Source organism: Penicillium expansum, assembly GCF_000769745.1.
Source record: "Penicillium expansum strain MD-8 chromosome Unknown contig70, whole genome shotgun sequence".
Classification (NCBI taxonomy): domain Eukaryota; kingdom Fungi; phylum Ascomycota; class Eurotiomycetes; order Eurotiales; family Aspergillaceae; genus Penicillium; species Penicillium expansum.
In genome coordinates this window covers 292,697-306,775 of record NW_015971495.1, presented here as the reverse complement: position 1 = coordinate 306,775, position 14,079 = coordinate 292,697, and the positions used below count along the sequence as shown (strand labels likewise).

Here is a 14,079-nt window from a genome sequence, read left to right as displayed (position 1 = left end):
GGGCTATCACAGCGACAGCACACATCCTAGGATCCATCAGCACTTTCACATGCATAACAATTGCCTTGCCAAGTTTTGACTCACATCGATTCAAGGATAGTAAAATCAAGTTCGTCCTGCATTATGGGGTTTTTCCATCCGCCAGCCATCTCCGCGATACTGGAAACTCCAATATCAGTACTTGGCAGATATCGAAATAATTTAGCCAATAGCTTACCGATATACGCAACGGATATAAGTTGTCATAAATGCCACAAAGGTACCCCAAAAAAATACCCAGAAATTGCGACTATTCCAAACTTTTCGGGCCTCAACCGTCAATACATCGTTCGGGGCATTCTTTATATGAAGAAGAAAGTGGCCCGACATCACTCCAAATACCGTCAAGGTGACAACTTGCCAAACAATCCCGGCTAACATGACATTGCTGCCCGTGTCACTAGCTTTGGATGTCTGAGCTGCCGCTGCAAGACCACCGCCAGCACCTTGAAGAATCAACGAAATAATATCGCAGGTAACAAAGAGGTAGGGATACCACTTCGCCCTCAGTATGGAGTATTGTTACCCTAGAACGTCTACTCCATGCTTCAACGTCAGGTATATGGCTGCCGACCAGAAGGCGGGTGCTATTGTCAAAGTACAAATCTGCGTCTTAAAGCCGGCGGATGAATATGGGTTTTCGTTGAGCAACATCCGACCAAAATAGCCTATTTATTTTGTCAGTGCCTTTGGGGACAGTCAATGGATCATTCTCAGGGAGTTACAGTTTGACGTACAAATCAGCTCGGTTGAAGAACCGAGAAGCACGGCAGCACTAAAAGACCATAGGCGCCATCTGATCATCTGGCAGAGCTGTATCATGGAACAAACACCGAATATTAAACAAAATTCCAGGCTGAACGCAAAATCAGGTGCGTAGCCGTAGATAGTGTTCTCGACTGGGCATTGCGGAGTCACCTCCGCGCATTTAGCTGCAGCGCGGATTTCAACCATGGCTCCAGCATAGAGGAATATAATTAAGGTCTGGGGTACTCTGTATGAAAGTCACGAAGAAAAGTTGGCTTCTTTACTCTCCCCATATTCCTGTATCAAAGAAAGATATATATAGATATAGATGTACATGTGTCATTCTTACATACTATATTTCTTTGAGAGGCCGATGTTGCCCAGAGCTCTCGACCACGATAGATCGCTTTCGCATGAAAGCCATGGTCGCAGGCTTGTAGGGGGAGCTTTATTAAACATTTTCTAGTCAAAGCTCAAAGTATAGTAGATCATTCTACTTAACTTCACCCCGCGACCCAGGCCCCTTTTAATACAATGGAAAAAAATTGCAAGTATATGCCAAGATCTGCAGAGCATCTAATTTGCCGTGTACAACCTTTTCTTTCTTTTAAATCTGCCCTCTGTTATATCAAAGCCTCAAATGAGCAGATTTAAGGGTTAAGTGTGTCAACCCTGCCACAAGTGCCATTGGGTGTATGCCGATATACACAGAAAGCCGAAACCGAGATCAGCGGTAAGACCAAATTATATATATCTATGTTTATTATGATTTTCTTTTCTCTTATAGTCTAGTGTAAAGGGCGTTTGCTGTCAAACAAAATCTTCATGTTAGTCTTACGGCTGTACGCCTAAATTCCAGGGTCGGGACTAGTCCAATCCCTTTGTGCTGAGCTGGGGAATACTGTTTGATGAAACAATTTTTTTACGGCCAAACTAACGCCAACCTGAACTAGAGATACTATTTGGCATCCATTGCGATTCGAAAGGCTTCGATTTTGGAGTGTCAAAAGCAAGATCAAGGACATATAGCTGGGATGGTCTTTGTTGACTCTCCCTAGTCAAGGACACCAGTGCCCCCTGATTGGTCTACACTCCTTGAGAATTCCACTTACCATTTAGTTGTGGGTTTAAATGACAGCTATGCTGTGTCAATGGAGGAATATAAGGTCATTAAGCAAGAAAAAAGTTGAATGCGCCAACAGCAAGGATTGAGGAACAATATCTCGAGTATAGTTCAAATAAGGTGAGCAAAGTCTTGCCCAAATAATTTCCAGTCCTGGGAGATGTACCATTGAGTGTAGTTATTGCTGTTAAGTCAGCATATTTTACGGCCTCGGGAAGATCTATGACCGTGGAGTGAGGCATGGGTATGGGACGGAAGAGGCCAAACGAAGCGTGATTAAAAACAATGTGACAGGCAGAAGAGCCTGATCGGAGAGCGAATCTTGTTATGTCGAGGAATAGCCGATTCATATACGCAGAGAGGAAGGCCAGGGCACACAATTTGCAGTATGTAGCGCCGGGGTGATTTCAAACGAGGTTTTCTGGGTACTCGGTTCAATTATCTTTTTACTCAGGTGCCTTAAGACTGAGGATATGATCAAGAAACGTTTTCGGGCACAGTTGCATACTACTACCGAATGCAAAGTCTTGCTTCAACTTCCAGCATGGAACATAAAGCATTCTCTCCCTGTCGTGTAACGATCCATCTGAAATTCATAGTACTTTTAATAACATTGAACGAGTCCAGTATCTACGTCACCATTTCGACCGATCAATAAATCATTACCTTGGACTAAGACAAATCGTTGGACCCCTACCGTTTATGGCAACTGGTGCCAGGTTACACGCTAGCGGTACGGCACGCTTCGGGATTGGTGGGTCCAAAGTATGTTGAAAGAAACATTCCAGGTGCGGCCCAGTAAACATAGCTGCGTTTGAAATTGATGAGTAGGTGTTCGATGATCATTACCGGATTTGTTGACTGGTCCTATTCTCCCTTAAATATTTACCCTCCAGGGTTATGTTGCATAGCTCTTCTGAGATTCCCTCGTGTAATTCCCTCTCTAAAGGGATTTCGCCTCCGCTATCAGTATTGGGAATTATGTGGAATGCCGGGGTCGTCCACTCCCAGTCCGCTAGACCGATAAGTTCAATAAGTTAAGAACCAGTCATGGGCGGTAGTATGCGAGTTAAGATGCCCGTAGGTCAAGATATTTGCTTGTAGCGCTTGCATTGTCTAGATAAGTAACAACACGAGTCATACACTGCCAAATATATGACCTTAAGTTGCATCGATTCTATTCCTAATTTTGAGCATCCCTTGGGGCAGACCGTTTTCGGTTGTTCAAAACAGGCCTACTCTCGGAACTGCATGTACATGGCAATCTGCAGTAGAAACTGCTCACTACACTGTACGTTATGGGCAACGTGGGATGCGGCAGCAATGTAGTATATTGCAGAAATGCTGATGTTTTCAAACATTACCATAAGCTCGTAAGACAGTACCCGGAGGGATAAAACCTTCACGATTCCTATCAGCTTCGGTATACTCAAATCCTTTCAATGCCATCCTATACTTCCTAGGTGGCCTATTTTCATCTGAACAGTTAGCAACTATCCTAGTTTAGTCTAGATTCACCAATTATTAGGCCTCCTCTCCAGCAGTATGTTTCGAAACCTCGCCGCAGTTGGCGTCAAGCCTGGTGATATCGACACCGAGACGAAATGGCCCGAGGACCCTGACGAAGTTGTACTCAATGACATGGACTCTGGTGCACTCATAAATGAATTGTCGACCCTTAAGCTTTTGCCAGGGCAGTTCGACTTGACTCCCTACATGAAAGGACCCGGCGCAGAAAGCCCCGGGGGTGCAACTTGGATGCTGTTTGATGCCATACAAAAGCAGCCTGCCGTGATTGAGGAAGGAACATGGCGAGGGACACGGCTGGCGTTGACCAAGATCTACGGTCTTATAGAACAGCGGTACTTATATCAAACATCTTTTGCTCTTCGAATACGGCTAATATGCTCAACAGTTATATGTCCGTCATGGATGTAGCCCAGGTCGACCCTATCTTTCCATCGCGTCTGACCATGCAACAAAGACGCAAACTCTTTCAGTTCACACAGATTCAAGAAAACGGAAAGACTCGAGACGGCTATCCACCTCATCTTGACCTTAACCTTCACGACGAGGGATGGGATGAGGAAAACACGGATCAAAGCCCAGACCATTCGCCATTTTGGCTTTTTAATTGGACACACCTGGGTCTGTTGAAAACGATCATGTTGGGCGCCATCCCGCGCACATTTGTAGGCACACCCGACGTGGGAACGACAATTGCAAAGGTGGAAGACTATAATCGAGAGCAACTCCAGAGAGCAAGAGAGCACAAAAATAGGTTTGACGATATATTCAAGCGTGACAACGTGGGGGATTTGTCAGATTGGTACAGCGATGCCCGATTTGCCCAGCAGCATTTTACAGGGACGAATCCCACAACCATTGAACGGGCTTCGGATGATTGGATAAACCACTTTATTCACGCTGCAAAGACACCAGGGGATATAGTTGCCGAGACTACCATCACCCAGCTGAAAACCAGCTCCCGAGAGTCCCTTTACATGCAGGATTACAGCTACTTCCGCACTGCTGCTGGTCTGAAAGCGGATGACGACATCAAATGTGAATTCGAGGACCCTAAGACCGGGGAAAAGGCATATCGGTATAGTTGCGCATCTGTGTGCCTTTTCTATCTTAATGATATAGGCGATCTTTATCCGCTAGCTATTGTCACCGATTGGCGGGGCAGTCCTGACAACTCCGTGACAATCTACAACCGGCGATTATTCAAGCGGACGAATATCTGGACTGGGGAAGACTATCAGTCACCTGAATCCAAGAAGAATACTGAGGTTGATGACTGGCCTTGGAGATACGGTAAGTCCTCCCATTAGTTACGTCCCCTACGTTGCATGCTGACTTTTTGGTGCCGATATAGCCAAGACTTGTGTGCAATGTAGTGACTGGTTTCGGCACGAAGTCACTGTGCATCTTACACGTACTCATTTGATCGAAGAGGCCATTATTGTCGCCGCCAACCGAACCATTAACCCCACGCACCCTTTGTTTCGGATGCTCCGTCCACACTGGCAAAAGACCCTGGCACTCAACAGAGCTGCCCGAGACACTCTCGTTCCGTCTGTCATTCTCGAGATAGTGGGTTTCAAGAAAGACGAAGCCCTTGAATTTATCTGCAACGAGTACACGAGCTTTAAGTTCAAAGATAGTTACGTACCAAACGATCTTCGCAACCGGGGATTCCCTCCAGAGAAACTCAATGATCCCAAGTTTCACAAATACGCCTACGCCCGCTGTATCAACAGCATGTGGAACAAGATCCGGGCCTACGTGGAAGGCATGCTGTCTCTGATCTACCCAGGGCCTGATGCGGATCAGCAAGTCTGCGATGACAAAGAGATTCAAGACTGGGCTGAAGAGATGCGGTATCCCCTTGGTGCCAATCTTTCCTCCTTCCCGACTGTTGGCACGTTCCAAGAGCTAGTCGACTGTGTAACCATGTGCATTCACATCGCATCGCCCCAGCACACGGCTGTCAATTACCTGCAGCACTACTACCAGGGCTTTGTAATCAACAAGCCTTCTTGTCTTTTCGCTGAGCCACCAACCTCTCTGGAGGAGCTGATCCATTATACAGAGGATGATCTTGTCAAAGCGCTGCCTATGAACCATCCACGTGAATGGCTCCTTTCTTCGCATGTTCCATACCTCCTCAGCTTCAAACCAAACCAGGAGAGCGAAACGCTGATTGGGTGCATTGCTACAATGTACAATATCTATGGGAGTAAACCCTCACCCACAGATACGGACAAGAAAACTCGCGAGGTAATCGGCGACTTCTACAGGGCGCTCCAAGCGACCGACTATGAATTCAAGAAATATGCAGACGATGTGGGCGATAAAATTGCGTATGATGTGTTAGATTCAAAGTCCAATGCGGTGTCGATTTTGATTTAGCCATGTCAGTATGATGGTACGGAGATTATCGGGCTACAGCAATGTCTATACATGCATTGTTATACATTTAATGTCAGGGTCGAAGAGAGATGGGTTGATCTCGTTCAAGGCCACTCGAAAGCACTTTGTTTGTTCCTTATGTTAAAAGTTTTAAATTGCCTGTGTTGGAATAATTTTGCAATTCGAAGTTACTTATCCAAAGATACTCTAAGAATGGATGATAACTCCCACTGGCTGCATAAATCCTGAGAACTTTCTGGGGTGTTGACTCCGAGAAATCTTACTAGATCTCGGGGCCTTTGATTTCAAAGAGCACATGAGAACTGATCTTATAACAGACAGAATATCCAATTTGATCTTTATGTTCCTTGCTCTATACAATGCACGTCTTACAAGCTCACATACCTCACCACCAACACACACTTGTGCTCAAACATTATCCGGTACATGTGCTTTCCTGTCAATGTCCCCCATCTTCCCAGCATTATAGACAAAATATCACTAATCCCAAATAGGATCAGGAACAAGCTTCGTGTCATCCAGTTTCTATATGAATGATAGGTATTAGATTAATAGCTCAAGGTTACAAATGGCAAAGTAGTTATAATGACTCACACTTGCTACGAAGAACGAAGGCTGCATCAACTGATGGACCCGAAGGCTGGGCCTCCAACTCATTATCTTCCCCAGCTGCTACGACCAGCTGGGTTCCCGAGGGGTGGAAGGTGAAGGTGTCATCATTATTCTGGGTGACTTTGAAAAGCTGTGCATCGTTTCCAAGCGTGTCCACTTCGCACTGATGTTTGCATGCAAGCATGCCCTGGGTGTAGATGTTTTCTATGAAGAAGTCTGGGCCGGAAGAGACTAGACGCCAGCGCTCAGCTGATTTGCCTTCCGGGTGTACCAGCTCAACCCGATGTTTGACACCGATGGAGTTTTGAACTCCCCAAACATCTCCAGAGCGAGGGGACTGGATTTCGTAGACCCCATTGCTTTTCAAAGCGATGGCTTGGCTGAACAAGGTGGCCAGGAAGGCGATGGTAGAAATTGGGTACTTCATGTTGTAGTTTTGGTATGATAGCTCTGCAATTCGATGTTTGGAAAAGAAGGAATATGGGACCAGGGAAGAGGGAAAACCAGGGGTACAGAGAGGATTTATAGACAGATAGAAGATCGAAGTACTCTGTATCAAAGATGATACTGATCAGTTCTCTTTGATATTTATTTTGCACTGTGCAACTATTATTGCCATATTGCTTCATCTGATGCAGGTTTCCAATAGTTGGATACTGCATATAGGTACCTGTCTGGGGAAATGATCTATACAACAGCCAGCTTATTTTACTAGCTTCAACTGTTTCCGACGTAAGGGGTCAAATTCGGACTTGGCATTATGTACTTTGTATAACTACGGAGTACGCTAAGACCTAATGAATATTCATTATAAACATGTTGGATTATCATTACTATGCCTGAAATAAAAATAGAAGACCATATTGATGCCTGACAATCCTGAGGCACAAAGCCGAACCAGAAAGGTCTAGCCCTTCTTTTTTCTCCACGATCGACCAGGGATGCCACCAGCACTGACGCCATTAGTTCTATTTCGAGCCCGACACAAATCTTTCTTAAATTGAACGGTATACTTAATACACTTGTTGCCATTAACCCACCCCTTTTGTATATTTATTGCTCGTTACACCCGAACTCCCACGTGCCAGTGCCATGTCTGATCCAAGCGCCGAACTCGAATCCACACTCCGCAACCTGTCCATAGGTGGAAAGGGCCCAGTGCAAGATATCCCCCGACCAAACGTGAAAAAACTCCCAACAGCAGCTGTGACATCAAACCCCAAATCAAACCCAAAAATATCCCGCAAACCCGTCGCAGACTCCTGGGAAGACGAAGCAGACCTCTCCGCCCCGGAAAGCGAGGAAGCCCAACCCCACGACGAAGACGCTACCCCGGTGCTCTCGCCAACCATCAGCGCCGAGGGACCGCTAGATCCCCCACCGACTCCTATTTCTCCACAGACCTCCAACCCGTGGACGGCGAGAGCTGCTTCTCCTGCTTCGGCAAAGGGCCCTCCTACCCGTCGCCCGGAGAAGCAGACTGCTGTTGCGGAGCGGTTGATTGCCGGTGCGTTGGGGATCCGCGCTCCGAAGCGGACGGAGCAGCAGCGTGCTTACGATCGCTCGGTTAAAGAGCAGGAAATTCGGAGGCGGAATCGCGAGCGTGAGGAGAAGGCTAAGGCTAAAGAGGAGGAGGAGAAGATGAAGGCTTCTATTTGGAACAGTTAGGTGGCTTTTGGGTGGATTTTTGGATCATATTAGGCGATTGGCTCTCCATACAAATGTACATATTTATTGAATTGGACTTGTTTATATTTATCTTCTCTCTGCATGTCGGATTATCATGGGCGAAGGAAAGGTTGGCTTTTTGATGTTTCGTATGATGCTTTGAACTTTATTGGTTTATGAAGAACAGACACAGTCGATCAATGGACCCTAAGAAGACAACTGCGGGGGTCTCTGGTCCTGGAATATTACCCTATAACTCACTGCTCGAGGCGACCTCTGGTGATAGAAGGCCCTAATGTATAGAGCACCACAGTAATCCCGACGCGCAAATTTACATCGAGACCTCATAGGTCATACAAGGTAATGAATGGAATAGGCTGTTGCAATATTTCCACTCTCCCGGAAAAAGGAAGTCTCTATTAGTTTGGCATACGCCCTACTTTCTGAGACCTAGAGTCAAATCCAACGCCTAGGGCCAAACTTAGACTATGTCTACGCGGTGCGGTCGTGTTGACCCCAAGGGAAATTGAATATAGCGAAAGTACCCTCAAAGTCTGCAGAGAAGACCAGGTGACCTTTGATAATCATCATTCATAAGAGAGAAAAAAAGCAGTATGAACGCCGCCCCCTTCACCCATGGGCCGTTTGTGAGGATTCTCTATCCACTGCTGGCCATCAGCCCTAGCATATCCCCCCACGTATGTCGCCCCAGCAGCCTCGGTTCCGTCGGGAAGTGCGATTCTAGAATGCGGATCTTGTCGTCTAGCAACCTCCGATCTGTTCCTGGTGAACCTCCAAGGTATCACCATCTGCCATATCGAGCTATTTACAGTTAGTTTTAAATTTCCCAAACATCAATGGATGGCGAAAAATGCGGAGGGGAATGGCCGTACAGTATCGGGCGAATCTTCTGGGCGAACCCGGGTGCCGTCGAACAAAAAGCGAACAGTGGACATTTGCTTTCCTTGGCGTTCGCAGAATGCATCCATGAGCTTCTTCAGCTGCGTTGTGCGCTTGATCTTGAAGAAAACCTCATTGTTGTTATCGGTGACCTTAATGTTAAGGTGCTCGGTGGGAGGAGCAGCGCCTTCTTTGTCGGACATGATGAATGATTTTGCGGTCTGGGTTTCGTTAAACGGCTACTTCTTGTGGAGCATGGAATGGCGACGAGCCAGAATGCTTACAACGGTAGAAGCGAGTTCAGGAACCTCTTGGAGCGGGGGTTTGAATTTATGTCTGCAGAGTTCGAAGATGGTTAGATCATGATTTCGACGCTTTTTGAGGGGACAACTGAAGTATGAGGTACTCACCTAGTAGACGAAAGCTCAGAGACGAGATAGTGAAGGTTGTGGAAACGGTGAAGTTAGAAGAGAGAGGAAGAAGAGAGATCAGCGGCGGCGGCAGAATAGCGCACTCGCCCCACGGTCTGAAGGCGGAGAATCTATTTTGCGTTTGGCTCTTCTATCATTTTCGTCACTTCCAAGAAACAGTGTGTCTACAACGCTTTGTACGGGGTACATTTAGCACATTCTTTTATAATTGCATTATGGTATGGAAATTATCACTGTGAACATATTGGCTAGATGCTAAGACCCTTGTAGGGTAATTTAAAGCAAGATTTGTCGCATGATCAACCCTGCAAACCGCGTGCTGTATGTGTCCCTGCCTAAGAAGCGTCCATTTAAAGGTGCACAGGTGGTATTAGTGGCTTTTACTGACAGTGTAACAGTGCGCCATTCAAGGTATTTTTCCAATTCATAGCATGTTCACACCAAAAAAAAAAAGCCTAACCCAAGCCAGATTGCTTGCAGAAAAACTCCTTTAATGAGGACAAATGCCAGGCACAAATTGATGCGCTGTATGAATGCTGCAATGCCTTCTACCAAGAGCAAGGTGACCAGGCCTCTACCGCCAGCTGCCCTAAAGCAAATTTACTGCGGTTGAAGATGAGGCAACGAGCTCAAGCAGCAGAGAAGCAATGAGCTGGAGGCTTTTTACATTTTGTTTTTAATTTTTCAAGTGACCCATGTCGAAGATGGTGGATGTCACAATTCCCTTGCGGTCTGAGTTTCCATATGGAGGAAACCAGGCTAATTGAAGAACTGCATTTATTATAAGACAATCGTGAGCACGCAAAGAGGCCTCATGGACCTGTACGAAAATTGAGTTTTCATACCGAGACTCTAATGAAAGCCTATAGACATTAGAGAAGAAAAGAAAAGAAAGAGAGAAGGGCGCGGGCGAAAATTCGTTGAAATAGCTTCTGGGGTTGCCGCTAGTCTCCTTCGGGGTTAGTCTGTCAACGCGAAAACCAAAAGAGACAAACACAACTTATTCCACAGAGCTCCTCTCCAGGGCTCTCTCTCCTCCCTTCTAACCAAGTCTCCCCATCATGGCGCCTTTAACTCGATCGGCCGCTGGGGCATTCACACCGGTGCGTCTATCTTCTTTGTTCTTTGGTTCTGTCATCTTCTAATCCTTTGGATAGGTTCCCCAGCCGCGACAAACTGAGGTCATCAGCATTGACGATGATTCGCAACAATCTTTTGATGAAGATGAAGAATTGGAGGACGAGGAACTAAACTCTGAAGATCAGTCGGAAGACCAATCTGAAGATCAAGATGAGGACATGGACGAAGATATGGATGGGGATACAGTATCGGACACCGGGTCCGATGTTTCTGATCCTGAGTCCTCTATGCAGTCTGCCTTTGGCGTTTCGGTCAAATCTCAAGGTTGGCTCAAGATCTACTGTCCGAATCGCATTTACTAAAATATATCCCAGACACCCCGCTGTTCACCGCCGCGGGCGCCCAGGAAGCACTGCACCCCCTTCGCCGGACGGCTGACCGCGTCACTCGCCAGATCGAAGCATTCGCCGATAAGCTGGATCAGTTCAAGCGCGACAACTCCACCGACGATTTCAACAGCGCCCAGGCAGCTTACAAACTCGTGCAGAGCTACCGCGACATTGCGAACAATGCAATCAAGGAAATCGAGACCCAACAGACCGTTGACCGGACAAAGACGGGATTCCGGTCGAGCGGGTCGCAAGACACCAAAAGTTACGAAGAGACACGGCGATTGCAGCTTGAAGCCGACACTTGGCGCCTCCTGCTCAACCTAATCAGCATTGACGACCCCTCCAGCCGGGCCAGTTACAAGGCAGGACGACAGGCAGCTTTCCAGAACCTTCACCGCTACTCAACCGATCGCGAGATCTGGGAAGAGTTCCTCAATGCCGACCAATATGGCCTTGAATGTGTGGTTGCCATGCGATGGTTGGAGGAGACTTCCAAGACAGGAAGCCAAGAGTTCGACACCCTGATTACAGAAATGGAGGAGCAATCGCGAAGAGGCCAAGGATTGTGGACAACTGGTTGGCTTTATACCAAGGAATCGATCAAGGGCCACAAACGTTTGCGCGCCTGGCCACAGCCTCTCGAGCCCAATGACCCGGGAATCTCGCGCTCGCTTTTGAGCAAACACGAACAGAAACCGCTAGTCACTCAACTCGATCCCGATGCTATCATTCGTCAGAAGCATGGATTAGAAAAGGAGGACGAATTCTTCGAACGCGCCACCTGGATAACTTGCTGGAAGATGCTCAGACAGGGCGAGAACTGGACTAAAATTCGTGAATGGGCAGAGATTCGTCTGGAAGGATGGAGGGCCGTCAGCCTGTGCGGCTCTAGTGTTGATCCCAAATCGGGAAGTTCTCGATACCCATCTGACGATGGCCACACACGTTTGATGAACAGTCGATCCCACGATTCATGGCGCACCGCTTGCGCTGCGCTAACACGCGACCCCAATACCGATGAATTTCAGCGAGCGGTTTACGCCCTGCTTGCTGGGGAAACCGATGCTGCAGCCAGTGTCTGCCGCAGCTGGGACGACTTCCTTTACGTGTACTTCAACCGTGTCGTGCTCTCCCGCTATCAAGGATTTTGCAAGCAATTCCAGCGAAAACTCAGCCACTCCCCCAACACCCCTGTGGCATTCAAGCCTGAACCAGCTGGGCACGCAGAACTTCAAAAGTTCCTTGTCTATCTCAAGGGCAACGACCGGGTCAGCGGCGAAGCGCGGAATCCATTCCGCAATATCCAGGCCACGATTCTCAGCAAAGGCTACGATACATTCTTCACTTCTCTTGCTCACGCTGTATCTCAAGTTAGCGCCGACAAATATGGCAATAGCTCTGTTATCCCAGAGATTGCGCGCAAGCCAGTAGATGAATCTTTCCTCATAGCTGCCGATGACGAAGAAGCTCTCAGAATTGCAAGCCATGTCTACGTTGTGGCCAGTGCGAGGGGCTACGCCCGCGTGGATGCCCATTTCGTCGAAACGGCGTCGGTGCTCGTGGCTGGACATATTGCCAACTTGGAAGACAGGGGTCTATTCCATCTTGTCCCACTTTACGTGTCTCTCCTTCCCGCACCAATGGGACACGAAGTTCTATCCAAGATTCTCATTGAAATTGTTGACCCACAAGAGAAGATACAGCAAGTTCGACTCGCGCGGAAACATGGCATTGACATGGAAACTGTTCTTGATGTCCAGTGGGCGTGGGTGAAGGAACATGTCTCTGCAATTGATCATTCTAGAGGAGTCACTGGCTATTCGAGAGTGCTGCGACGACCTGACGGTTCCCGGGCATTAGTATCACCTAAGACCGACTTGATTGGGACCTCCGTCGCTCCAGAAGACGACAGGATGATTCGCAGTCTAGAGTGGCTTCGCTACATCGACGGCCAGTGGGATAAGATTTGCGATCTTGGATCCTGGTTGTATCGCAAGTTCTTCCGTATGTTTTTGTTCCTCGTTTTGTTGAAAATCCGGCCGAACTAACTTTTACTAGTTGCTGATAAGCTTGCCGCTGCTCGCGAGTTGAGTTTCCGTATTCGGTTGGCTGATATCTCAATCGAAAAATTCGGATCCGACATCATTTCGATGCCTCCGCAGGAGGGGGCACATATCGAGTCAAACACGCCAACTAGCCCCACAAAATCAAAGAGAAACAGCCTCCAACGGCGAAGCCTTTCCGGCTCCAACAACATTGCACTGGTTTCTGCATACTACAAGGCTCATCGGGTCCTAGATCTAGAGAGTTTAGCTCTCGGATTCGATGCTGTGGAGCAATTTGCATTGGTGCACGAGCAGATGTCCAAGTGAGTCCTCGTTTTCCCTGCTTCATCTCACTACCAAAGCTAATCAATCCAGGACCAAACGTCGACGTGATTCCGGCACCTTGAAGGGCATGGGTCAAGACATGAATGAATGCGTGACTATCTTAGAAGATTGGGTTGGAGCAGTGGTCGTTGAAGACTGGCTACCCACATCTACCGATGGTATGTACTTTATTCTGCGGTATTTGAATCTCAAGACTAACCAGTTCCTACAGCCGAAGAAGAGCAAGACTTCGAACATATTCGGACGACCTACATTCCAGAACTGCTTCTTGATTGGCACAACGCACTGTATTACGCCAGTCACACCCTCGAGCGCCACGACCTGTTAACGTCCTGTATGATTGTGTCTATCTGGGCTGCAAACTACGAGCACATCACTCGTGCCTTTACAAAGTCCCGGCGCATGGCCGAGCTTGTCGATGTGCTCGCTTTGTCGAGCAAGGCCTTGGTCATCCGGGACTCCAGCCAGCGCAAGTCCCCCATGGACCACACCACCTTCGAAAAGGGCCAGGAACTGAAGATCTGGGATGTCACAATCTCCGAAGAAGAAAAGAAGAGGCTTGGGATCGTATCGTCCGCAGACCGGGAGCAGTAGATCTAGCAGCAATTTGTTCTGTGTACATTAGCATGGGATTTGAGTGGTTTTAAGTTTTTAACGGCAAGGCTCTGATATGAACGAAACTGGATCAAATATGGAAGGAGGATAGGTTACTTCATTTTACTACGGCTACCACATGTCCATAGGACATCTACGAATAC

At 47.5% G+C, this 14,079-nt stretch overlaps 5 protein-coding genes across 5 annotated transcripts; 3 read left to right on the top strand and 2 right to left on the bottom strand.

The window, feature by feature from the left end:
* Positions 1-3,454: 3,454 nt before the first annotated feature.
* PEX2_027520 (putative lipoxygenase) lies at positions 3,455-5,827 on the top strand (the record flags this gene model as incomplete). Its single annotated transcript, XM_016740027.1, has 3 exons — positions 3,455-3,771; positions 3,825-4,729; positions 4,791-5,827. The coding sequence occupies 3 exons, from the start codon at positions 3,455-3,457 to the stop codon at positions 5,825-5,827; spliced, it is 2,259 nt and encodes a 752-aa protein (XP_016593674.1).
* Positions 5,828-6,362: 535 nt separating this feature from the next.
* Positions 6,363-6,887, bottom strand: PEX2_027510 (RICIN domain-containing protein; the record flags this gene model as incomplete). The annotated part of the gene is made up of 2 exons (XM_016740026.1): positions 6,363-6,372; positions 6,445-6,887. The coding sequence occupies 2 exons, from the start codon at positions 6,885-6,887 to the stop codon at positions 6,363-6,365; spliced, it is 453 nt and encodes a 150-aa protein (XP_016593673.1).
* A 665-nt stretch (positions 6,888-7,552) lies between these two features.
* PEX2_027500 (uncharacterized protein) lies at positions 7,553-8,128 on the top strand (the record flags this gene model as incomplete). The annotated part of the gene is made up of 1 exon (XM_016740025.1): positions 7,553-8,128. One exon carries the CDS (start codon positions 7,553-7,555, stop codon positions 8,126-8,128), a length of 576 nt encoding a protein of 191 aa, XP_016593672.1.
* Positions 8,129-8,890: 762 nt separating this feature from the next.
* On the bottom strand, positions 8,891-9,231 carry PEX2_027490 (SUMO family protein SMT3; the record flags this gene model as incomplete). Its single annotated transcript, XM_016740024.1, has 2 exons — positions 8,891-8,950; positions 9,022-9,231. The coding sequence occupies 2 exons, from the start codon at positions 9,229-9,231 to the stop codon at positions 8,891-8,893; spliced, it is 270 nt and encodes an 89-aa protein (XP_016593671.1).
* Positions 9,232-10,520: 1,289 nt separating this feature from the next.
* Positions 10,521-13,915, top strand: PEX2_027480 (nucleoporin Nup84/Nup107 family protein; the record flags this gene model as incomplete). Its single annotated transcript, XM_016740023.1, has 6 exons — positions 10,521-10,562; positions 10,617-10,863; positions 10,914-12,935; positions 12,990-13,299; positions 13,352-13,479; positions 13,533-13,915. The coding sequence occupies 6 exons, from the start codon at positions 10,521-10,523 to the stop codon at positions 13,913-13,915; spliced, it is 3,132 nt and encodes a 1,043-aa protein (XP_016593670.1).
* Positions 13,916-14,079: the final 164 nt, after the last annotated feature.